Genomic DNA, 26,435 nt, shown 5'->3' on the forward strand with positions numbered 1-26,435 from the left:
GAAGCACATTGAGTTTGCGTGGTCCATACTCCATTTCTGTACTGCAACATCCATTTCATCTGTACATTCAAAATGGATGTCTGTACAAATCTCCAGAGAATAGCAGGAGGAAAACTGCACCCAACGTGGTTCCCATCCTGAAGGCTGCCCACGTGTGCGTGACTGCAACAATCTGTTCATAGACCCTGGGTATGCAGACTCCAAGTATCACTACTTGCGGTTGCACCTGACCCATGGTAGTAAAGGACTGGCAATGTTGCCCCAGACCACTCAATCCAGGTGGACAATAGTGTATGGTCTGCCCCATGGAGAGAAAAAATGTGCAAAAATACTCCCAACTTTGACCACAAGTCAATTTAAGTTTAAGTGCCATCCTTAAAAAAAAATCCTCAAAGCAAATCATACCTTAGCATTCAACAATAGAGTACACTTCAATTTATCTCACACATTAGTCTTCATTAATGTCAAAACATTTGATTAAAAAGCAAATTGAAAATGGTGATAAAATAGAACTTGTCTCATGGATTCCATGAAGCCCAAGAAAGAACGTAATAATTTAGCACCATGGTGTATGAAAATATTTCAACCCTTTCACGTAATGAATTGTGTTAGGAGAGACAAGCACTAATACATATCTTCTGGAGGACAATGAGAATATTACTAAAGCAACACCACTCTTCTTTCTGAAACATCTTGGGATTAAATATTCACCTGTATACATAAAAGTGAAGTTCAATATTTGATCCAGATGTGCAAATTGTAGGGTATAACTAAATCAGCAAATCCAAAAAAGTATCATGCAAAAGGCAGAACCAATTCAAATTCAAAAGAATCGTACAGTAAAAACCATACAGAGAAAATAAGAACAAACATTTCCTCAACAATTTTAAAATCAGCCATGCTTGCAAATTAAATACAGCAAATAAATTGGAACCCATCATTACCCAAAGGAAAATAAAATCATGCATTTAAAAACATAAATCTTTGCTGTAAAACTATCAATTAATAAACACATTTGTTATATGCAAGAATAGCTCCAGAATAAATTAAAGTCTGAGTACTTAGATTCCACGTTATTCAAATAACTTACCCGATTCACAGACAATTGATCCTGGCTTTAACTCGAGCATCATGATGATCATAGAGATATCAGTAGAATAAAGGATCTGGGTCCGGTGAGGAAGAGTCACTGTCCAGAGCTCTGGAGTTGGATGAAGTATATACACCCAACCTCCTTTGCTGCAGGTAATCCGAGAGCCATACTTCTTCCCAACGAGATCTGTTGAATGCCTGATGGCCCCATATTTTGTCTGTGTTGCACCACCTTGCTGAACTTTAATTGCAAACATAGAGTCATGACCCAGGAAGACAATGGCAGTGTCACCATTTTGAATGACATCTTTATACTCCACAAAACTCATTTTTAGGAATGGAGTGCAAGAACTTTGACAATCTAGAGAAGAACAAAGTAAAGAATTAACTTTTCTTTCACATACCAGATTTAACAATAGTTCTTAAGAAGAGTACAATCTGAAGAAGAGTACAAACTCAAAATGTCATCTATCAATTTCCTCCAGAGATGCTGCCTGACCCTTCTGAGTTACTGCAGCACTTTGCTTCTTCTTTTGTAAACCAGTAACTGCAGTTCCTTCTTTCTACCTCCAGCCTGGGTATTTGATTGTGTGTAGGTAACTTCACCACTGAGGTCAAAGACATGACTTCCCTCCGGCAGACGTTACAAGGCCTTCTACGCCCGAACCTCCAGACTCAGGAACAGTTTTATCCCAAGAGCTATAGCGGCTCTGAACCGGCCCTAATGAGTGCCCCCCCACCCACCCCCTTTGGACAGTCTCCCTCAGATGGTCACGTCAATCAATTCAGCTTGCTTATTTATGTATTGTATTTATTTACCTTTCTTGTACATCAGTGGAGCTGCACACTAAATCACTTACGTGATTTTTTCGGCGACTGCTGGCACCCGTCATCGTCACAGCAGGTTGCCGAAAATTTTCAAAATGTTGAAAATCCAGCTGCGACCAGAGAAAGGTACGACTCTTATGGCGACTACTCACGGCCATACAAGTGACATGTCGCAGGGTGACGCCTGTTTGGTCGTGAGTAATAGACAATAGGTGCAGGAGTAGGCCATTTGGCCCTTCGAGCCAGCAAAGCCATTCAACCATGGCTGATCATCCCCAATCATTAACCCATTCCTGCCTTCTCCCCATATCCCCTGACTCCTCTATTTTTAAGAGCCCTATCTAACTCTCTCTTGAAAGCATCCAGAGAACCTGCCTCCACCGCCCTCTGAGGCAGATAATTTTACAGACTCACCACTCTCTGTGAGAAAAAGTGTTTCCTCGTCTCCGTTCTAAATGGCTTACTCCTTATTCTTAAACTGTGGCCCCTGGTTCTGGACTCCCCCAACATCGGGAACATGTTTCCTGCCTCTAGTGTGTCTAAGCCCTGAACAATCTTATATGTTTCAATGAGATATCCTCTCATCCTTCTAAACTCCAGAGTGTACAAGCCCAGCTGCTCCATTCTCTCAGCATATGACAGTCCCGTCATCCCGGGAATTAACCTTGTAAACCTATGCTGCACTCCCTCAATAGCAAGAATGTCCTTCCTCAAATTAGGGGATCAAAACTGCACACAATACTCCAGGTGTGGTCTCACTAGCCCCTGTACAACTGCCGAAGGACCTCTTTGCTCCTATATTCGATTCCTCTTGTTATAAAGGCCAACATGCCATATGCTTTCTTCACTGCCTGCTGTACCTGCATGCTTACTTTCATAGACTGATGTACAAGGACCCCCAGATCCCGTTGTACTTCCCCTTTTCCCAACTTGACGCCATTTAGATAGTAATCTGCCTTCCTGTTTTTGCTACCAAAGTGGATAACCTCACATTTATCCGCATTAAACTTCATTTGCCATGCATCTGCCCACTTCCCCAACCTGTCCAAGTCACCCTGCATTCTCACAGCATCCTCCTCACGGTTCACACTGCCACCCAGCTTTGTGTCATCTGCAAATTTGCTAATGTTACTTTGAATCCCTTCATCCAAATCGTTGATGTATATTGTAAATAGCTGCGGTCCAAGCACCGAGCCTTGCAGTACCCCACTAGTCACTGCCTGCCATTCTGAAAGGGACCCTTTAATCCCTACTCTTTGTTTCCTGTCTGCCAACCTCTTCTCTATCCATGTCAGCACTCTACCCCCAATACCATGTGTCCTAATTTTGCCTACTAATCCCTATGTGGGACTTTATCAAATGCTTTCTGAAAGTCCAGGTACACTACATCCACTGGCTCTCCCTTGTCCATTTTCCTAGTTACATCTTCAAAAAATTCCAGAAGATTAGTCAAGCATGATTTCCCCTTCGTAAATCCATGCTGACTCGGACCGATCCTGTTACTGCTATCCAAATGTGCGGCTATCTCATCTTTTATAATTGACTCCAGCAACTTCCCCACCACCGATGTCAGGCTAACTGGTCTATAATTCCCCGTATTCTCTCTCCCGCCTTTCGTAAAAAGTGGGATAACATTAGCTACCCTCTAATCCACAGGAACTGATCGTGAGTCTATAGAACATTGAAAAACTATCACCAATGCATCCACGATTTCTAGAGCCACTTCCTTAAGTACTCCTGGGATGCAGACCATCAGGCCCTGGGGATTTATCAGCCTTCAGTCCCATCAGTCTATCCAACCCCATTTCCTGCCTAATGTGGATTTCCTTCAGTTCCTCTGTCACCCTAGATCCTCTGGCCACTACTATATCAGGAAGATTGTTTGTGTCCTCCTTAGTGAAGACAGATCCAAAGTACCTGTTCAACTCATCTGCCATTTCCTTGTTCCCCATAATAAATTCACCTTTTTCGGTCTTCAAGGGTCCAACTTTGGTCTTAAATAATTTTTTCCTCTTCACATACCTAAAGAAGCTTTTACTGTCCTGCTTTATATTCTTGGCTAGCTTACCTTCATAAGTAGTCGCCCAAAGAGTTGTACCTTTTTCTGGTTGGTTCAGTACTTTCAACGTTTTGAAAATTTTCGGTGCCTTGTTGCAACTATGACGGGTGCCGGCAACTCATCGAAAAAAATTTGTGTAAGTGGGACAGGCCCTTTATTACTGCACCAAGCTTGCAGCAAAACATCTGAATGGATCTCATAGAATTGGTTGCAGATATAACAATCCATTTTTTTCAAAAGGTTGTGGACAAATGCTATGACATATTATGAGAATTAAGCATATACTCGAGGAATTATCCTCTGTTGATTTCTGATCAGCTCACTTGGGGAGGAAAAAGTGGCGATGTCAGCCTAACCATTACTCACTTGGGTTGGGAAAAGGAAATGGAAAAATAGGCTGGATGATCTCAGAGCTCTGGCTGACATTCAATCCTCAATGAAAAATTTTAAATATTGTATACCCTCCCACCCACCACGCTATTCAAATCTTTTACCTCTAAATCTTTCACCTCGTTTCTTGCAGAAAGTGGGTAGGAAAACTGGGTCATTATCTCCGGAAAATTTCTAAAGAAAATAACAGCAAGCGATTGATACTCAGAAATATAATGGAGAAAATCTTGAACAGATTCTGAAATTCAAAGTTATTGATAGATTGTATTCTTCCATACTACCTATTGCTATCTTCACAGAGGCAATCACGAGTGACTAAATTACTCCAGCATTTTGTGTCTATCTTGTGACATAAACTTCAGCCGTTTACAATTCAATCTTCCTGTGAAAAGTTTATACTTCATCCATCCTATCAGTGAAAATGATATGGACTCAGTGGGCTGTTCCTGTGCATTCCGTACTTAGTCAGGGATTGTCCTTATGTATGGAAATATCCTTACTAATCTGTATGCAAAAAATGAATTTTACTGTACTTTGGGTACACGTGATAATAAAAAGAACCATTGAACCACTGAACTTATTTTTGTTTGGGAAAGACAAAGGAAACATACTTTGCCAGAGTTCCAGGAAACACAAAAGGAGCATTTGTATAGATTAAGGTTTAATTACATGGTTGAGTCCTCTGAAATAGATAAACCCTCTACTCTTGACAACAGATCAAAATGACAAAATGAAGTAACATTGATAACTTCCTCACAGTCACTCCCTCATGTCTGGTAAAGTCAAAGTGTGACTCTGAAACTACTGTAATAATTGAAACAAGAATCAGTCCAGCGGGAACACTGAATTATGCAGCTCATCATTACTAGAGTTCTCAAATAACCTTGGCCTATTTAGAGTTACTCAGTATTAACCGTTTTTTCCTCTCTCCTTGCTGTCGTGCTAGTTTCAGTAGGCAAACCTATTGTATTACGTGAGGGTGGGGAAAGGTAGAACAAAAGTCAGAACAACTAAACCATCCCCCTTCCGTCTCCACCCAACACTGACATATTTAATAGCAATCGTGTAATTACAGGCCAACCTGGAATCTAAAGCAAATAAACTGTAAAACTACCTTGTCCTCTGCTGAGATAAAATAACTCGAGGCAGATTAGGAACTACAGTAAATGTGACCTTTCTATGTCTTAATGACTCAGCTGCTCAATGCACTAACTAGATCAGTCATCAGGAAAGTTGAAGTACATTTTAATAGCAAAATCTTTCTTACTAGCTATGCTCAAGGACATTTATAGGACTTTGCTTTTGTCAGATAAGGGAAATAAAATCAGCCCAAATAGATCTACTAGACAAAAGCAATGTGGTGAATTCAATAAAATCTGGGGGGGGGGGGGGGAAACTGTACTGTGCAGGTGAAAGCGGCAGTGCATACTTTTATCATAATTCAGAACAGCTGTGATGAACATGGTAACAACGAACTTTCCACTTCGTTTTCTGTTGCAGCAGGAAACAAGAGCTAATTTAAGTGCTTTAATCAGCTTGGGAAGTTCTATTCCAGTATCAAATGCACTGGAACATTCATTATGACCATTAGTAGACTGATTGCGATATAACAGTCAAATTACAGTAGTTGTGCTTGTCCCTGGAATGAAAGGTTTCATCTATTACATCTACTCCTTCAACTCACAGAACCTCAAGGAATAATTTCAGATCCCCTCATTGCAATGCAACATTTAATAGAGCACGAAGAATATTTGAATTCTATGATCCAGTGAACTTATTACAGAGACAGAACTTTAATTGACATACTTACAAATAAGGCAGGGTATAGAAGGCCCTTGAACGAATTCATTTTTAAATGATGTACAAGGATTCAAGCATGTTTTCAGACATTTCTGTTCCAAATATATGGCCTGAAAATTTTCTCTGAAGTATTATACGGCAGTAAATAATTATTCTGGACTAAATATAAATAGTAATTTATCTTGTGCTCCAAATAACTCATCAAAATTCAACATATTGTTGCCTCACCCAAACCTCTGAGCTATTCATCCAATTAGCAAGGCTAAAGGGGAAAGCTGAAGAGTCAAATGCAACATTTACGTATACATTGCCTATAGAAATGGCAGGTTCTTTTGAACATGACATGCAAGATATTAGAAGCCATATTAATTATGTGTTTGGTTTCTCGAAGTTGGCAGAACTCAGATCCTGCCACATTATGCAATGTCCAATTTCGGTTAAGCTCAGTTTTGTTTATTTAATCAAAATGTAAAGGTTAGGATGAAAAATGTACGTACTATAGGGTGATTTCACGAAAGGTCACTGGAGCGTAGATCTGCACCCACGTGACCGAAAATTTTAACTGGGGGACAAGCGTCACTTCCGGTACATGTTAGTGAATGGGAAAACACGCACTTTCACACCCGTTAAAAACATCGAAAACGGCCAGGTTTTGAGCTGCAATTTACTGTCCCAGTCGGGGTGACCGTGAGGCACAGCTACCTAAATTTACAGTAAAAAAAGATAGAAACTAAGGTAAATACAAGAGGGAGCTGAAGGGACAAAATAAGCGGAAGTTGATAGCGGACATTTTTCGTGGAGATTTAAAGATCCAAAATATCGGGAATTATCGCGTTTGCTCGCTGCATTTCATCAAAAGTAAGGCATTATTGGCTTTGTTATCTTTATTCATTTGTTAGATGAAAAGTATTAAAAGTTAGAAATCCTTCAGTAAAATTGCAAAATCGCCCATGGTTCTCGGGTGGGTTTTAACATGCAAAATGAACACGCTTCTGAAGCTACATTTACCATTTAAATATCCGTGAATCATAAATGCGTCTTGAAATAAATTTTACTCAGATGCAAGCTAAGGAATGGTATAATTGTCAGCTGTTCATTTGACAAAATCAGGACATTTTATTATTAGCCAAAAAATGTCCTGATTTTGTCAAATGAACAGCTGACAATTATACCATTCCTTAGCTTGCATCTGAGTAAAATTTATTTCAAGACGCATTTATGATTCACGGATATTTAAATGGTAAATGTAGCTTCAGAAGCGTGTTCATTTTGCATGTTAAAACCCACCCGAGAACCATGGGCGATTTTGGATGTTCAAAGGGATCAGATACATGAGAACATAATCGCCAAGCAGACATGGGAGTCGTACAGTGTGGAAACAGGCCCTTTGGCCCAACTAACCGATGGCGTCAAGATGTCCATGTTAGGTTCACTGGTCTATAGCATGTTATTTCAAATTACTAAGTAAAAACCCTGGAACTTGCTACCCAACAGCATCCACCTTCTGCAGCATCTACCTCCAGCAGTTGCTACCTCAACGCATTGATGTAGCGACTGCAGAGGGTATCCCACCAACACCTTCTCAAGAAATTGGGATGGAAAATCAAAGCCGACCTTTAAGAAGTTAAGTTAAGAAGTTGAGAAAGTTAAATTACAAGGTTTTAGTTTAAAAACTTGCATCCCAATTACATTTTACTCCTATACCCTAGATTACAGTAACAAAACTTTAATCTGTTCGAGAAACATTGTATTCAAAATTTAAATGACTGGATGCAGTACAACTTGTATTGATTAAAAAGGCAGTACTGGAACCAATTTTTTTTATTGTTTAATGGACTCAATAATGCAAGTTAGCATAATACCCTTAACTTTTTCATAACAACTGAACAGTGAATGAGTCACAGAGAATGACACAGACTCTCATTCATTATCATCCAACTTACATAAAAAGTGGAAATCAATGATGAAGTGACGTGCCTTTATACTTGTCCAACCATCTGCCTATCAAACTTCCCTTTCACCTGTATCCACCCCTTGCTTGCCTGGCTTTGTCAGCCCCCACTCTCTTCCAGCTTTCTCTCCCTGACTGCAATCAGTTTGAAGAAGGACCCTGATCAGAGACGTCCTTTCATGTTCTCCAGAGATGCTGCCTGACCTGTGTCCTTTTTTTTGTTACATTGAAACTAGCCCTTTTGAAATAACAACCAAATTAAAACTATTGACCATCTTCCAGTGCAGAGCGTGGTGAAGAAACCATTCACATATGCAGACAAATCCGGAGAACCCATGGTGAAAACTAGCACAAATGGCTACAGCTGATGAATTGGGATAGAGGCAATTGCCATTAAAGTAGCAATGAATGATCGAGCATGAAATCAGTGCCTTGCCCAATTCCAAAATTACATATATACATACAGGAACAGAAGCAAGCTTCAGTCCAAAACATCAGCCCTTTACCCCTTGAGCAGACTCTTGTCCCCGATCTGGACAGTCCAACTAATGGAAATAGTTCCTTTTGATCTAATCAGCTCTTCTCAAAATCTTGAAAATCACTCATTAATGTTCTAAATTCCACCAAGAGTAGCCATACTTTCTGTAATTCATGGATCATTGAGCACTGCATTCTCATCAAAACAAATACATCCTCTGAAATGCAGTGCTCAAAAGAGCAAATATCTCTAGTGAAGGGCTGCTACAATTTTTGTATGACCTATGCCTTGACAGAAGCTACTGACTGCTGAACTAACCACCATTATTGGTCATCTCCAAAAACCCGGCCACAAAACAACAATGGTAATAAAAATGGAGCTGCAGTAAAATCAATTTTCAAGTACACCAAAACCTTGCAAAAACAGCTCAGTCAATGTTTCGGGGCCAAGTGCGACTGGTCTATAGCCTACGAGAATTAACACTTATGTTAAAACTCTCAGCTTATGTCCCTAGAACATAAAAAGGTAAAGCACAGGAACAGGCCCCTCAGGAACAGACCACAATATATGTGCTAAACATGATGCCGTTAAACTTATCTCATCTGCCTGTACATGATCGATATCCTTTCATTCCCTGCATATTCACGTGCATATCTAAAAGCCTCTCAAACGCCATTATTGTATTTGCCTTCATCACCATGGCAGTGTATTCCAGGCACCCTCCACTGAATAAAATACTTTCTGGTAAATTACTTTCCCGATGCTTTAAACGTTGTCCTTTTCACCTTGAAGCTATGTCATCTAATCTTTGAGATTTTCACCTTGGTGAAAAAGGTTCTAGCGACCCAATCTATGCCTCTCATCATTTTATATACTTTTATCAGGTCTCCCCTCAATCTCCACCATTCCAGAGAAAATAGCCTGCCTATTCACCTCTCGTTATAGCTAATACCTTATAATCCACACAGCATTCTGGTAAACCTCTTCTGCATCCTCTCCAAACCTTCCATATCCTTCCTGTAATGGGCTGACCAAAACTGCAGGCAGTACTCCAAATGCAGCCTAACTAAAGTCTTCTAAAGCTGCATCATTACCCTGACTCTCATATACAATGTCCTGACCAACAAAGGCAAGCATACCATATGCTTTCTTAACCACTCTCTCTACTTGTGTTACTACTTTCAGACAGCTATGGACTTGGACCCCAAGAACATTCTGTATATTAATGCTATTGCTTTCTTACCATCAACTGTAGGTGTCCTCATGTTCAATCTTCCAATTCAATTATTCAATTCAATGATACTACAAATGCAACACCTCACATTTGTTCAGATTAAACTGCATCTGCCATTTCTCCACCCATTTCTGTCGCTGATCTATATCCCGTTATATACTTTGACCGCCCTCCTCACAGTCCACAACTCCAGCAATCTTGGTGTCGCTTTCCAACTTGCTAACCGGCCCATCTATGTTTACAACCAATTCAGATATATATATATATCCTTCCACCATAGATTCTCTCAGTAAGTCAGTTCTGAATCCAACCGACCAAGTCATTTTTATTCCTGTGCATCTAAATCTTTTGGATCATCCACCATGACTAATTTTATCAAATGCCTTACTAAAATCTATGTAGACAACACCCACTGCATTACCTGCATTGATCACCTTCATCACCTTCTTAAAAAACGTGATCAAGTCATAAAACACGACCTGCCTCATAAAAATCTACCTGCAGGCCATATTGGTTGATATTGATTGGTCCACACAGAGAGTGGTGAATCTCTGGAATTCTCTGCCACAGAAGGTTGTTGAGGCCAGTTCATTGGCTATATTTAAGAGGGAGTTAGATGTGGCCCTTGTGGCTAAAGGGATCGGGGGTATGGAGAGAAGGCAGGTACAGGATACTGAGTTGGATGATCAGCCATGATCATATTGAATGGCGGTGCAGGCTCGAAGGGCCGAATGGCCTACCCCTGCACCTATTTTCTGTGTTTCTATAAGAAATATCAAGGTGGTTGGCACATGGAACAAGCTGCCAGAGGAGTTGAGGTAGGTACTACAAATGTTTAAAAGGTTTAAAATGTTTAAAAACCCATTCCTTCTCTCCAGAGATGCTGCCTGCCCCACTGAGATACTCCAGCATTTTGTATCTATCTAATGTTTAAAAGGTGTTGGGACAGGTACATAGATAGGGAAAGTTTAGGATGTGGGCCAAATGCAGGCAGGTGGAATTAGTGTAGATGGGGCCTCTTGCTCAGCAAGGGCAAATTGGCCTGAAGGGCCTGTTTCCATGCTCAATGAGTTCATCAGAAGAACTAGATGCCAGTGGTTTGGAAGCACAATGGGTTCCTGCGCAGGCAGTCCCATCTTGGGTAAGGTACAAGAAAAAAACCTCTCAGGCCTACAGAACAGAGAGTGAATTAAGCTGCTACAGGAGAGCTAGAAGGTAGCTGAACAACCATGAGCTGCAGAGGTTCTTCAGCATTGTCAAAAATCTATGGCTCAAGCATCTGACTGAGCTAATCAAGGGCAAACAACTCCTGCTGGAAGGAGCACTCAAGATGAAGAAGTTCTTTGCTCTTGATTTGTCCTCAACACTATTTCAGTCTACTGTCCATTACAATTGTAGCACAACTCCAGCCTAGCAAGGCGCTGTAAAGGCCATCCAAAAGTAGAAAACAATAAGGCCACTGGAATAGACCCAAGCGCAGCTAAAACACTAACATGCAGTGAGAAATATGTTGCAAGTTCATGACTCATGCCTCTCATCTGGCTATAGGAGACAAAGCTCGGAGATCTTGGATGCCAGAATCATTTATCAGTAAGGAAACATCTGTTTGAGGTCATTACACAACAGGAGTTCTGCATTGTCTGTCACAGACAAAAACAGTGCGAGAAACTTCCTCAAATGCCTCCTCCCACTAACTTAGGAGCGCCGTCGCGAATCCATCAAAAAACACAATGGACACAAAAAATGAACACAAAAGTTCATCTCAAAACAAATCCAAGAGGAACACAGGAAGCACCATCAACCACGGCCAATCAACCGTGATTGCATGTTTCAGATGCGGATAAATTATCACATCAAAACATTGAAGCGGCATCAACACTCTCACCCAGAACATCTTCCAAATCCATGAGCAGGATAGGAAAAGCAACCTCAGGCCAACATCAAGACTCTGATCACACTTAATGAGCTCCAGAAGACAAGCCATGGCATGCTCATGCCACACTCTAGAAACAATTATTTAACTCCAAAGTCTCATCACACCAAGTGATTTCCCAGTAGAACAAAACAGACTCTAACAGGACATTACCAAGGCCACCTCAACAAAATTAACATTAATATCACCTTGTCAAATCCTTGGCCCATTGCTATCCAAACCGACTGAGAAGCATCCTTGAAGGCACCAGGTATTTTCAATCTCCCCGACAGCAGCACATGAAAGCCAATTGCAAACTACGAATCAATCCAAACAACCTGTGACGGAGTCTGTGGATCTTAGATATAATTCATGAATCACCCACAGAACCGGGGTGGAAGCAAATCATCCATAATTAGTTTAGTTTAGAAATACAGCTTGGAAAGAAGCCCTTTGGCCCACCGAATCTACAACAACCATCGATCACGGCACACTAGTTCCACATTATCCCACTTTCACATCCTACACACTAGCGGTAATTTACAGCAGTCAATTAACCTACAGACCTACATGTCTTTGGGATGTAGGAGGAAACCAAAGAGACCCTGGAGAAAATCCATGGAGAACGTACAAACTCCACGCACACAGCACCCAGTCAGGATCAAACCTGGGTCTCTGACGCTAAGGCAACAGCTCTACGGCTGTGCCACTGTGCCAAGATCTTAAAGGGTTAGCGAACAAATGAGTTGGGTCTGCTGCTGGAATGTATTTTCCCTCTCAAAATATTAACTTAAATTCATTCTGCATTGCAATAATTAAACTAATATGTTTCTTTATCCCTGTATTCACTGATTGATAGGCTATTTCCAAAATAGAATTAATTTGAAGCTCTCACCATGGCACAGGGTCCACATGAAAGTTGTATCCAAATTTGCTCTATTGGTGGGTGTTTGAATTTAAAAGATAATTGGAATAAGGTCTCCCCTGGGATCAGTACAAGATCTTTTGCTTTTCATGGTATACATCAGTAATTTAAACTCAATTAAGGAAAAATTACAGTGTTCTGCAAGTGATGCACAAAATTGTCTCTGCAGTTAATAGAACAAGAACGGTCACTGCATAAAGATATCAACTGATGGACAGAAATGAAGAAAAATTGAATTCACTTCAGAGCAGAACAATATATGAATTTGGGAATGACAGGCAATACAAGCACAGATAAACATGTAGGGACCAAGGACTTGGACACGCTCTAATGTGGTCATTTCAAGGCATTAAATTAATTTGAAACTTAGAAAGAAAGATACATTACCTCCAGATCTATATCGGTGAGACCAAGCGGAGGTTGGGCGATCGTTTCGCCGAACACCTCCGCTCGGTCCGCAATAACCAAGCTGACCTACCGGTGGCTCAGCACTTCAACTCCCCCTCCCACTCCGTCTCTGACCTCTCTGTCCTGGGTCTCCTCCATGGCCACAGCGAGCAGCACCGGAAATTGGAGGAACAGCACCTCATATCCTTGGGGAGTCTGCATCCTGGGGGCATGAACATCGAATTCTCCCAATTTTGTTAGTCCTTGCTATCTCCTCCCCTTCCTCAGTCCCCCTGCTGTCTCCTTCCATCCCCCAGCCTTCGGGCTCCACCTCCTTTTTCCTTTCTTGTCCCCACCCCCGATCAGTCTGAAGAAGGGTTTCGGCCCGAAACGTTGCCTATTTCCTTCGCTCCATAGATGCTGCTGCACCCGCTGAGTTTCTCCAGCCTTTTTGTGTACCTACATTACCTCAGTTCAGTTTAGTTTATTGTCACATGTACTGAGGTACAGTGAAAAGCTTTTTGTTGTGTGCTTACCTATAAATGGGAATTTGAACCATTGGAATGCAGGAAGATCAATCTGGTTCACAAGTGTCCTCCAGTAAAGAGGCAAGTTTCCTTCCACAGGTCTCGCTTATGTGAGGATTATGACTCACTTTTTTCCAGAAAGTTGGGGTTGCAGACCATTTCCCTCCACTCCATCGAAGTTATCTGCAAGGTAGACACAAAATGTTGGAGTAACTCAACGGGACAGGAAGCATCTCTGGAGAGAAGGAATGGGTGACGTTTCGGTTCGAGACCCTTCTTCAGACTCTTGACTCGAAACGTCACCCATTCCTTCTCTCTAGAGATGTTGCCTGTCCCGCTGAGTTACTCCAGCATTTTGTGTCTACCTTCGATTTAAACCAGCATCTGCAGTTCTTTCCTACACATGAAGTTATCTGCAAACCCTGCCGTAACTTATTTGGACTGTTCTGTAGTTTGCATATGGCCTCCATGTACTCTGGTCAGTGTTTGATCATACTCATGTACTCTGGTCAGTGTTAAGATCATATTGGTAGTCTGATCATTCTCACACTATATATTTTGAGAATTAAAAGGTTGACAATTATATTTGAGGGGGGGGGGGGGGAAGAGAAGGTGGAGGGAGATCAAGGCACAGTGCCCAAAGAGTGGTGAAGATGGAAAAGCAACAAATTGGAAAAGTCTTTGGATGAGCGTTCGATGTATCGCAAGGCTACAAGGTTACAGACCAATTCTAGAGGAGTAAGATTACCCCGAGTATTTTTTTGATCAGCATGGACATGATGCCCCCATTTGCTCCTTCTGTGCTCTACATTTCCAAGATTGAAAGCCTAGTTACGGATTCTGAGTCTTTTAAATATAATAATCAGCAAAGTAATTCATAGAAAAATGTCAGCACTCTCATGGAACCAAAAGGCTCTCAGTATTCAATTCTGAGTCAGATACAAAATAAATGCTTTTGACCAAATCTATCAGCTGAATTACTGTAACAGTGAGAGCTTGGTGGAACGCTCATTTCTGAATCAGAAGGTTGTTGGGTCAACTCCCTCTCGAATGACGATGAGAATAATTGAGAATGACACTCTAATAAAGTATGGAGGATCAGAGGCCATCTTTTGAAAGAACTGTTTAACCAAAGCCCCATCAGTCCTCCCAAGTAGGCATACCTATCCCATCCACTGCTTTAAAGAATAAACTACGAGCTATCCATAATATCTCGGCCAATATGAATCCCTCAATCAATTTTACTAAGGCAGAATAATGTGGTTACTACCGCAAAGCAATTTGCAGAGCATTCTATATGTAAAATGACTCCTGAATTTCTTATATTAAAACCCTGGATTACTCTTCCCCTGTACTCAATGGCTATAAACGATTTTGGAGGTTCTTGTGAGGCAGAGCAAAGACACTATACAAGTGCCAACTGCACAACCACTACCTAAGTTACAGTCCCCGGTGCTGTAAGGGGGCCATGTTAATGGCTATATTGGAAAGTAACTTCTATCTTTAATCCCTTTCCTGCATTGGCCCAATTCCCTTGATTCTCTTAAACCTAAAAATTAATAGATCCACTTTCTGGTTGTCGTAGCTGGTAGAACCACTGCCTCAAAGTGCCAGAGACCTGGGTTTGATCATGACTTTGGATGCTGTCTGTATGGAGTTTGTACGTTCTTCCTGTGACCACATTGGTTTCCTTCGGTTGCTCCCGTTTCCTCCCACATCCCAAAGAGGTGCAGATTTGTAGGTTATATGGCCTTAGTAATGTGCCCCTGGTGTGCAGGGAGTGGACGAGGAAGTGGGAATATATAGTATAAATGAGTAATTGATGGGCTGAAGGGCCTGGTTCTATGCAGTATCTCTTGGGCAAAGAATTTCAAAGGTCCACCACTCTCTCAGTGAAAGAAAGGTCTTCTTACTTCAATCCCAAATGGCCAATCCCTTACTTTGAAATTGTGACCCCAATTCTGGACATTACAGCTTGGGGAAACAAAATCTCCAAATCTCTCCGAGCAAACCTTGTTAAGAATTTTGTATGTTTTAATTAGATCGCTACTCATTCTTCTCAACTGACAAAAAAAGAGCCCAGTTGCTTAATCAATCCTCATGTACGACACAGGTACTTGCCAAGAATCAATCTGGTGATACTTCTGAACCCTAGTACAACTTTCCTTGGGCAAAGCGAACAGAACTGTATATAATGGTCCAGATGTAGTCTTCTCATGGCCTTATAAGCCACACTCAACCCATCTAATCCATAATGGCTCCATGCAATTGTAATTCAGCTAGACCCATCCCACCTCAAATGCTTACAAATAAAATTAAAATGCTGACTCAGTAGATCAGGTTGTATCTGAAGATGGGGTATCAGAAACTGCCAATATCCGTGGACTGCAAAACAAAGTTAAGGTACAGGTTGAAGATCCTCCATCAGATGAAAAGTCTTCAAAGTGGGTAATTTGATTTTCTTCCAAAAGATGTCGCTTGATAAACAGCGTTTCCAGCTTAGACACAAAGTGCTGGAGTAACTGAGCGGGTCAGGCAGCAACTCTATAGACAAAGGAGGGGTGAAGATTCCGGTTGGGACTCTTTTTCAGGCTGAAAGTACGGGTGGGATGGGGGCAACGAATGGTGAAGAGATGGAGGCGAGTAGTTGGGACTCTTCTTCTGATTGAAACTAGGGAGCTGTGAAGAACTGTAGACGAGGCGAGTTGATGTTATCATCCAGCTGTAGTGCCAAGAACTGGGGTCACAGTCTCAAAGTAAAGCATTGGCCATTTGGGATTGAGATGAGAAGAAATTTTATTCACTGAGAGAGTCATGAATCTTTGGAGTTCTTTGCCCAAGATGCAGTAGTTCTTTTTTTAAAGATATACAGCTTGGAATCCGGCCCTTCAGCCCATCAATCTCTCGTTTACACCATTATTATCCCACTTTCTCACCCACTCCTTACAGAGCAGCGGCAATTTGCAGAGGTCCCCAACTCTTCACCCCACCCCCTACTTTCAGTCTTTGCCTCCAGAGATGCTGACATTGTCTCCAGAGACACTGGGTTACTCCAACACTTTGTGTCTATCTTTGGCATAAACCAGCATCTACATAGTGTTTCCAGATTTTTCTTTTTGTTTGATTTCCAGCGGTTGCGGCTTTTCCAATTTCCAGCAAAATCTTTACTATTAGGTATTTATTTAGCAGCCTTTTGAAAACTAATTGAATCTGCCCTTCGTACTACCCCAACTGTATGTTCCAGACCCAAACCAGACTCTGCACAAAAATAATTCCTTATATAATTTTTGCCAATCAACTTCATTTTACATCCTTGAGTTCTTCAGCTCTGCATCAACGAGAATAGTTTCTGTTTATTTAAATCCTCTTGGTGAATCACTTGTGATTCCACTCCAAAGACGTCATATCTTTTGTGCAGTGTAATATACAGAACATGACAATACTCTAGTAATAGTCAAACCACTATTTTACCCCAATCCTAAGGCATGCTTCCTTATGTCTTTCTTGCTCTTGTACTCTGGGCAATTATTTACAAAACCCAACAGCCAGTTATTAAAACCACTTTCTCAACTCTCCCACTTTCCACAAACTCCATTCATCAACAAACCAGATATTCATTCTTGTACCTGTTAAAATTGCCTCTTCTTATTCTTATCTCCACTTCACATGTCTGAGCATTAATTGTATTTGTTACCCATGCACACATTCCACCTGTCTGTAGCCACTTAAGTCTATTATTATCGTCCTCACATTTCACTCCATCATTTTCAAATATGGAACTTTTGTTCACCCATATTCAAATTGATGATGTAAGAGGTAGGCAGTGTCCAAGAACTGACCCCTGGGGTAACTCCGCTGTTCATTTCCCTCCAGTCCAACATGCACAATTTTTCACCACTACTGTCACCTTACCAAGCCAGTTTTTTTTAATCCACTTACAAAATTTAAACTTACAAAATTCTTAAGGGGTTGGACAGGCTAGATGCAGGAAGATTGTTCCCGATGTTGGGGAAGTCCAGGACAAGGGGTCACAGCTTAAGGATAGAGGGGAAATCCTTTAAGACCGAGATGAGAAGGACATTTTTCATGCAGAGAGTGGTGAATCTCTGGAACTCTCTGCCACAGAAGGTAGTTGAGGCCAGTTCATTGGCTATATTTAAGAGGGAGTTAGATGTGGCCCTTGTGGCTAAAGGGATCAGGAGGTATGGAGAGAAGGCAGGTACGGGATACCGAGTTGGATGATCAGCCATGATCATATTGAATGGCGGTGCAGGCTCGAAGGACCGAATGGCCTACTCCTGCACCTATTTTCTATGTATCTATGTATTCTGCCTCTGCCCTTTTTTGTCCTTCAATCCTGATGGAAAGCCCATTACATGGCACTACACCAAATGAGTATTGAAAGTCCACAAAGACAACATCAATTGAATTTCCCACATAAACCCTCGGTGATTTTGTTTATAAAAAACACTATCATGTTAGTTAGACACAAGTTGCCTTGAACAAATTCTCGCTGGCTTTCTCCAGTCATTCCACACATCCAAACTATGTTAAATCTTATATAATGTTAAATGTTAAAGATTGGTGCTGGGGAAAAATCTAGAATCAGAGTTAAACCGAGTTTCTGGGTTTATCGCCGAGCCCTTTTTCAAGCAGGAGTTGAATGTTTTCAATTTTCATTTCTCAGGCACCACCAACTGAATAAACACACATGTGGAAAATTATGGTCAGTGAGCCTACAATTCCTTCAGCAATCCGAGATTTATTCCATCCAGCCCTGATGATTCATTCACTTGAAATGCCTTAGTTATACTGTATGGAAACAAACTATTGAGCCCACCACATCCACGTCAAATAGTGGGCACCCGTCCATGTTATTGCATCTTCCAGCCCTTGGTACACAGCCTTCTAATCCTAGGCAATTTGAGTGCTTGTATGCTTGAGTGCCATACTATCAGCGACTGCTTCCACCAATTTCTCCTGCAGTGTGTTCCAGGTACTCACCACTGAAAGAAAAAGATTTCCCTCAGGTACCTGCTAATTTTTTTCCCCTTACTCTAAATCTACACCCTCTAGTTTTATTCACTTCTAATAATGGGAAAAGGTACCTGCAATCCAGTCTCTCTTTCTCTCTCATAATCATACACCTCAAACACATCACTTCTTAACATCCTCAGCTCCATAAAAAAGACACAGCCTCTCCAGTCTCTCCTCATAACTGAAACACTCTATCCTAGGCAACATCCAAGTGAATCTCCTCTGCACTCTCTCCTGCACTATCATGTTTCCTGTGTTATGGTGACCAGAACTGCATGCAATTCTCCAGGTGAGATCAGACTAACATTTGATTGATTGATTGATACAGCATGGAAACAGACCCCTTGACCCACTGAGTCCACACCGATCATCGATCACCCGTCCACACTGGTTCCACGTTATCCCACTTGGAATGTGCGAAAAAACACAGTAGATACCCATGTGGTCACAGGGAGAACATGCAAACTCCACACATACAACACCCAAGGACAGGATCGAGCCTGGGTCTCTTATTCCATGAGGCAGTAGCTCTACAAATTGCTCTACCAATTGCATCACTGTTTTATAAAGTTAGATGGCAACCTCCCTGCTCTTAATGGGGTGACCACATAAGGCAAGTATTCCGTATGCCTTTTTACAAATAGCAAGTCAGAGTCCCGATCCCTGCAGACCTCCACTAGTCCTTATAACTGATCCAATCACAGAACAGGTCTATATCATCACTCTGTTTCCTATTACCATGACAGTTTTGACTCCTATTTGCCAATTTGCCCTGTATCCCTTAGATCTGAATATTTTAGGATTTGGTTGAAAGCCATACTGAGCTTGTTTCTCAGGACTTTTTTCAGTAACTTTCCTCCTACAGATTTAGTGCAGCTAGCTAGCCATCCTATTGCTCCCTTGTTAATCAGTTCTTAGTCCATCAAGAACCTCAACTACATTTTCCCTTGTGAAGACTCTAGCATCATTTTCCTCCTTGATGTTGATTAGTTCATCCACCAAAGCTGAAGGAACTAATACAGGTCCACCACCGATTTTCCGGCACCCTTGGATCCAGAGTCTTTCTGGATTGTATGTTTTGACAGACCAACAGAAGTCATGTCCTCCGAGAGGAATCCAAAGGTACCAGAATAATCAGCCTAGGCCCGCAAAGTTGGAATAGGGCGGTTGAGGGGGAAATGGTGTCCATTATTGTTGATTGTCCGTTATAACCAAGTGAGGGATTCGCTCCAACCATCTCCCAGTCACTCCGTGAAACACCAAGTTGGTTTCAAATATAAAGCCATTTTTGAAGATGCTCAAAATGCTGGAGTAACTCAGGCAGCATCTCTGGAGAGAAGGAATAGGTGATTGAGACTGAAGAAGGGTTTCGACCTGAAATGTCACCCATTCCTTCTCTCCAGAAATGTTGTCTGTCCTGCTGAGTTACTCCAACATTTTGTGGCTATCTTCGATTTAAACCAGTATCTGCAGTTCCTTCCTACATATAAAGTTCTTTTTAACACATAAAAAACATTTTTTTTACTGCAAGCTAAAAATACTAAAGGTTGTTTGTTACATTGTTCAATAGAGTATCATTGCACGTGACGGTCAAAGCAATTGCTTATCAATTTCAATTACCTCCCGCAGTGTAACTAGCAGCCTGAATTCTTAGAGACAGTGGTGTCCAACACAACCTTTCTTTCACTCCGTATGTCCCATTCACCCTGTTCCTTTCCCCTTCTCCATCTACTCCCCATTTCCTTCCCTCTTCTCCTTGCTCACTCCTCTCCCTCTGGTTCTACATTTCACTTCCCAGCTTCTTTCCTTGCATATTTCACATCTGTACCCTTTTTCTCGACTTCGCCTCCACCAATTTGCCAACCAGCTCTCCTCACCTATATTCACCTTCCATTGCCAGTTCTTGCCCCACCGCTCTCTCCCAGCTGTCTCCCCTCTACTTCAGTCAGTATGAAGAAGGGTCCCGAGGGTCAAAGGGTGATGCAGCTTAACTTCTGCCTGGTCATAGAGTCGTACAGAGACAGAAACAGGTCCTTCAGCCCAACTTGCCCATGCCAACCAAGTTGCCCCATTTATACTAGTCCCATCTGCCTATGTTTAGCCCATGTAATGTTTGCTGTATGATCCTGTTGAGACTAGCACAATTAATACACGTCCGTCATCTTGTAAGAAAAGTTTATTATATCCAACAACCAACAGAAACTACTAGAAGGTCACTTGTCATCAGGTCACGAGGCACAGGCACATTCCCCAGCTTGTACTCCTGGCCTCAAGAGGGCACTGGCATTTACACATTGATGACGATTACAAATGTTTCAAGATGGCACTAGCATTTACATCACATCTCCCCCTTCAACTTTGGGGTCACAAATTCATGTACAATCCAAACTATTTTCAATACTAATAAATTTATTCTTTAATCAATTTAATGTGGATAAAGTACCTCAATTAACATAGTGCTCTTTATACCTTGAACATTATACTACAAAACTATAAAATCATTGCCTAACTATTTTACATAACAAGTCGAGTTGGGGGTATTGACAATCGCCCACTTCTTATGCGAGTTGTATTTCCGACTCGTTCTGTGTTATATTTCTGTTGTTTGTGAGTGTGGCTTGGCACGCTGCAAGCAGGTTCCCCCACCACATTACCTTGTGATATGGGGTGTGATTGTTCTCTTGAGTCTGAGAGACTTGCTCCGTCTGGGAGAGGGGCTCCTCCATCTGGGAATTTTCGCGCTCTTTTGCTGCGTCCTTCCTGTTTCTGCGGAACGCAGTACCGCTCGGTATCGAAATGGAGTAGCTCCGAGGGACCAGGTTTTCTCGTGCAATCTGGCCACGTTGCCACTCGGTTGGTTTGGCACAAAACCACACCTGTTGTTGTCGCTCCAGGTGCGGCAGCGGCTAGGCACTTGCCTTCTCATTGAAGTATGCTGCCTGTTTTTCTTGCCGGACGGCTAGTTGCGGTCCCATGGGAGGGACAGGATGGGGCTGTAGGAACGATAAAGGCGACGGCAATTTGCTTCTTATCAGTCTACAGTTAAGTAGCTGTGAGGGGACATAACCACATGTCCCGTCAACGGGGGTGTTGCGGTATTCGAGGATGGCATACATCTGGTCACAGTCGCTGCGTTTGGCTTTCTTCATGATATTTTTCATGGTTTGCACGCTGCGCTCCACTTGTCCGTTGCTCTGTGGATATATGGCTTGAGGTGACATGGGCAAATTCCCATTCATCCTTGAACTTGCGAAACTCAGCACAGTCAAATTGTCTCGTGTTGCCTGACATCACCTAGTGAGGAATGCCATTCCGGGCAAACATGCCCTTCATCTCTCGTATCACTCAATGTGACGTTATGTCTGGCAGTTGCACTATTTCTGGGTACTTGGAGTAATAGTCCACTACAAGCAAACGGTCAACTCCATCCAGATGGAAGATGTCTGCCCCGACTTTAGACCAAGGTCTGCTGGGGATGAAGTGCGGTTGAAGCGGCTCGCTTGCTTGTGTTTTTCTAGTCCCCTGGCATATCGAGCAAGTTCCCGCTGTGCATTCATTTCTGACCACACAAATAAATTGTGGGTTCGTTGTTTGTTTCACTACTCCCAGATGTGATTCATGTAGTGTGTTCAGCATCTGCCTGAGCATGCTTTGGGGAAACTACAATTCAGTTTTCCAGTAAGACTAATCCATCTACTTCAATCAGCTCGTTGTGGTATGCACGAAACGGAATCAAGTCCGAGGGCAGATCATGCCTGTTACTAGGCCAACCCCTTCTTATGTACTTGCACAGCAGTGTTAGGGTTTGATCTTTTTCTGTTTCAGCTTTGAACTGCGCAAGGCGCTCGTCTGACATGTGTAGGATCGCTTCTACAACATGTATCACGTTCGGCAGAGTGATGTGCTCTTCCGCAGGCGTGTTTGAACTGGGCAGCCGGCTCAGGGCATCGGGGGCAAACATTTCACGTACCGGCTTCCACCGTATCTCCAGGTCGTACTGTAGCAGGTTCATTCGCATGCGCTGGAGTCTGGGGCTTAGTTTGTTTTGCGGCTTAGCGAGCAAGCCTACTAAGGATTGCTGTGCGCTGACCGACAATGAAATCATGAAACTTTCTGCATGCGTACAATATGGCGCATAGCTCCTTCTCTATAGTCGCATCGTTGCGCTCGGCCGCGTTCACACGTCGTGATGTGTAGGCAACAGGTCTCTCGTCCTGCATTAGCATTAGGACTGCTCCAAATCCACTGTTGGAAGCGTCTGTGGCAATTGAAACAGGTATTCACATCGTACAGTTTGAGCACGGGTGGCGATGTGAGAAGACACTTCAGCTTGTCTACTGCATGTCTGTGTTTCTGCTCAAAATGCCATGCTACACCCTTTTCTGTTAGCTGTCTAAGTGGGCCGGTTATCTCCGAAAGGTTCAGAATGATCTTGGCCATGTATGTCACCATCCCCAAGAACGTTTACACTTCAGCCTTGTTTGTCGGGTATGGCATTTGTCACACACTGCTGACACGAGATGGGCTTGGTGACACGCCTGCTTGCGAAATGATGTCCCACATATTCAATCTCGTTTGAGCGCATTACCGACTTTCTGAGATTGAGCTTTAAGCGGCCTTTTCACGGGGCGACTTGACGCAAGAGTGAACCAGAGTTTAACATCGTGGGAACCTCGTGCGATAACAGTACGGCATTTGTGGACCACCGTGGACCACCGTAGCGCTAACGGCAGGTAATCGTGTAACTTGGTGACTCGGGAGAAAATTCAAGAAAGTTTGAATTTCTCCAAGAGTGACTTGTACACTTGTGGTTGAGCATTGCAACATTATATGAACGTAGTGGCCAGTGCGATATCCGTAATAACTCTTGCGGGTACCGTGGGAACTCCTGCGAACGGTGAACCCGGAAGCTGGACAGAGGGGACAGAAGGTGAGTAAAAATTGTCTTCTGTGGGATTGAATTTAAAAAATAAATAAAAATAAAGATTTGCATCCGCTTATGGACATCAACTTATTCATGAGTTATGTTAATGAGATTCAAGAAAATAACTATAATCTTTAAAAGGGATTTTACTGAAAGGTTATGCATTTTTATGGTCCGTGAGAAATTTTTCACATGTACTTCTTTGAGAGATACAGGTTGGAGTCCTCGCCGACTAGCGATCGATGCCTTTCCGAAGCAGGGTCCGGAACGCTACCAATCAATGTTGTACAGAGACCCGTGTAAGGAGTGAACTGCACATGCTGGTTTAAACCGAAGACAGACACAAAAAGCTGGAGTAACTCAGCGAGTCAAGCAGCATCTCTGGAGAAAAATAGCTGATGTTTCGGGACGAGACACATCTTCAGACTCAATTCCGATTAGGCTGTCTGAAGAAGGGTTCCGATTCGAATCGCCACCTATTCTTTTTCTCCAGAGATGCTACCTGACCCGCTGACTTACTCCAGCTTTTTATGTTTTTCTTCCTAGATCTGACTTACCTGCTGAGTTACACCAACATTTTGTGTCCTTCTGTGCGTATTAACCAGCATTAACCAGCGTCTGCAGTTCCTTTAGACATTACCTAACTTCAGATTTTAGAGATATAGCGCGTGGGAACTCCTGCGAACGGTAAACCCGGAAGCTGGACAGAGGGGACAGAAGGTGAGTAAAAAAGGTGGTCTCAATATCGACAAGGGAACATGTGTCCTTCGAGGACGTCCCACCTAATTGTCATTGTTGGATAATCTTTTTAACAGGAACACTTGCAGAGATGGCTCCCAGAAAATCTCAAAGAAAGGGGGTAAAGCGTGTCAGAGATGTTTTTGCCATGTTGCTCTATTCAGTTTCTATATTGTTTCAGTTTCTATATCTATATTGTTGCTCTATTCAGTTTCCCAGGGGGTCGGGACGGGGCTGGAGTTGGGAGGGAAAGGTGGGGGAGTCGAGGGAGAGGAGGGGGAGACAGATGGGGGTGTCTTCATTTACTGGCGGCGGGTGTCTGTCACTGAAACAGGCAGGTGAGATTTCACATCCACCTTGTGTGTGCCTCTCTCTCTCTCCCTCCCTCTTACACAGGCTGAGAGACTCTGCCTCTGTGAGTGTACGTCTCTTTCTCCCCCTCTCCCACACACAGTAAGACCGAGGTACTGTGCTCAGTCCATCTGTGTCTCCCACATACACAGTAAAACATGTCTCCAAATGAGCCAATTCAACCAAGGGAGGATATTTATAGTGTGTGAAAAAAAAAGTTACATCATTTGTGTCACGTGTAGTTCACGATGTTCATTCAAGATTTAACGCGAAAGCTCGGGAGACGGACAAGTCACTCGCACAAATAACAGAAATGCCGAGTGCCGTGGGAACTCTTTATCTACCCCCCGTTATATCGTGCGAGACTCGTGCTGGACCACGACCACTTCACTCTGGTGACATCTTGCGTCAACTCGCCCCGTGAAAAAACCCCATTAGGCTGGACTCTTTCACACGTACGAATAGGGCTTTCCCACGCGCGAATTGGGCTTTCACCCTAGCGTCATGCTGGGCTGCGTTCTCACCACAAACGAGAATGTCGTCAACGACTATCTCCACCCCTTCTAAATCACCGAACTCTTCCTGCATTGCCCGCTGCCAAATCTCACTTGCGGATGAGATTCCAAAATGTACAGGTGCACAGGTACAGGTGCACAACCTTTTATCCGGAGTTCCGGAAACCGAAAAGCTCCGAAAACCGGACATTTTTTCCAGGATGTCGTCTGCACACCAAAGCTCGCGTTTGGCGCCAAACTTGACCCGAAACGACCCACGGTCAACCCAGGTCTGTACTACTGTAGCGGCTGCCTCCTCCCCAGAGACCGGGGAGACACTTAAACATCTGTAAATCATTGCTTAAATGTTAGTCAGTTAGTTTGGAGGGCTTTTATGTGAAGGGGGGGGGGGGGGGGGTGAAGGGGGAAACTTTAATTCTTAGTCCCCTACCTGGTCGGAGAGGCGGGGAGCGGGCAATGCCTTACCGGGTCGCCGTGCAGTAAGCTCCGGAGCGCTGTGGCCGCCGACCCCCAACATCGCGGAGCTGGGGCTGCGGGCGTCAGGCCGCGGGCGGCGCCGGTTGTAGCTCCGACCCCGGCAACTCTACCCCTGGCTGCGCGGCGCTCCAAATCCAGCGCGGCCCGCGGCCGAACGCCCGCAGCCCCAGCTCTGCGATGTTGTGTGTCGGCGGCCACAGCGCTCCGGAGCTTACCGCACGGCGACCCGGTAAGGCATTGCCCGCTCCCCGCTGGTATCCCAGCACTGCGACGCTGCCGACTCCCAACATCGCGGAGCTGGGGCTGCGGGCGTCCGGCCGCGGGCGGCGCTGGATTTGGAGCGCCGCGCAGCCAGGGGTAGAGTTGCTGGGGTCGGAGCTCCAACCGGCGCCGCACGCGGCCGGACGCCCGCAGCCCCCAGCTCCGCGATGTTGGGAGTCGGCGGCCACAGCGCTCCGGAGCTTACCGCACGGCGACCCGGTAAGGCATTGCCCGCTCCCCGCCTCTCCGACCAGGTAGGGGACTAAGAATTAAAGTTTCCCCATTCACCCCCCCCACCACATAAAATCCCTCCAAACTAACTGACTAACCTTTAAGCAATGATTTCAATGATTCCCCGGTCTCCGGGGAGGAGGCAGCCGCTCCAGACTTTTCAAGCCGCCCGCGCTACCTACCTAATCTACGCTAAAAATCTTCCATTCGGAAATCCGAAAAATTCCGAAATCCGAGAAGTGTCTGGTCCCAAAGCTTTCGGATAAAAGGTTGTGCACCTGTATCGGTATCTCCCAAAGGGAGTATTAAGTGTGGTCA

At 43.4% G+C, this 26,435-nt stretch overlaps 1 protein-coding gene across 2 annotated transcripts in view; it reads right to left on the reverse strand.

Annotated features, from left to right (window-relative positions):
* trmt61a (tRNA methyltransferase 61A) overlaps window positions 1–26,435 on the reverse strand; it is a 50,212-nt gene that overhangs the window by 19,922 nt on the left and 3,855 nt on the right. The window contains exons 1-2 of one of the 2 annotated variants that reach the window (XM_033027081.1): window positions 6,180–6,273; window positions 1,091–1,453 (exon numbers count right to left, since the gene is read on the reverse strand). In XM_033027081.1, the coding sequence (XP_032882972.1) occupies window positions 1,091–1,421 (331 nt within the window). In that variant the 5' untranslated portion in view covers window positions 1,422–1,453; window positions 6,180–6,273. Of the gene's footprint in view, window positions 1–1,090; window positions 1,454–6,179; window positions 6,274–26,435 lie in introns of those variants that run through there. The other variant, XM_033027080.1, reaches the window with a different exon arrangement.

The sequence above is a fragment of the Amblyraja radiata genome, chromosome 9 (genome assembly GCF_010909765.2).
Source record: "Amblyraja radiata isolate CabotCenter1 chromosome 9, sAmbRad1.1.pri, whole genome shotgun sequence".
Classification (NCBI taxonomy): Eukaryota; Metazoa; Chordata; class Chondrichthyes; order Rajiformes; family Rajidae; genus Amblyraja; species Amblyraja radiata.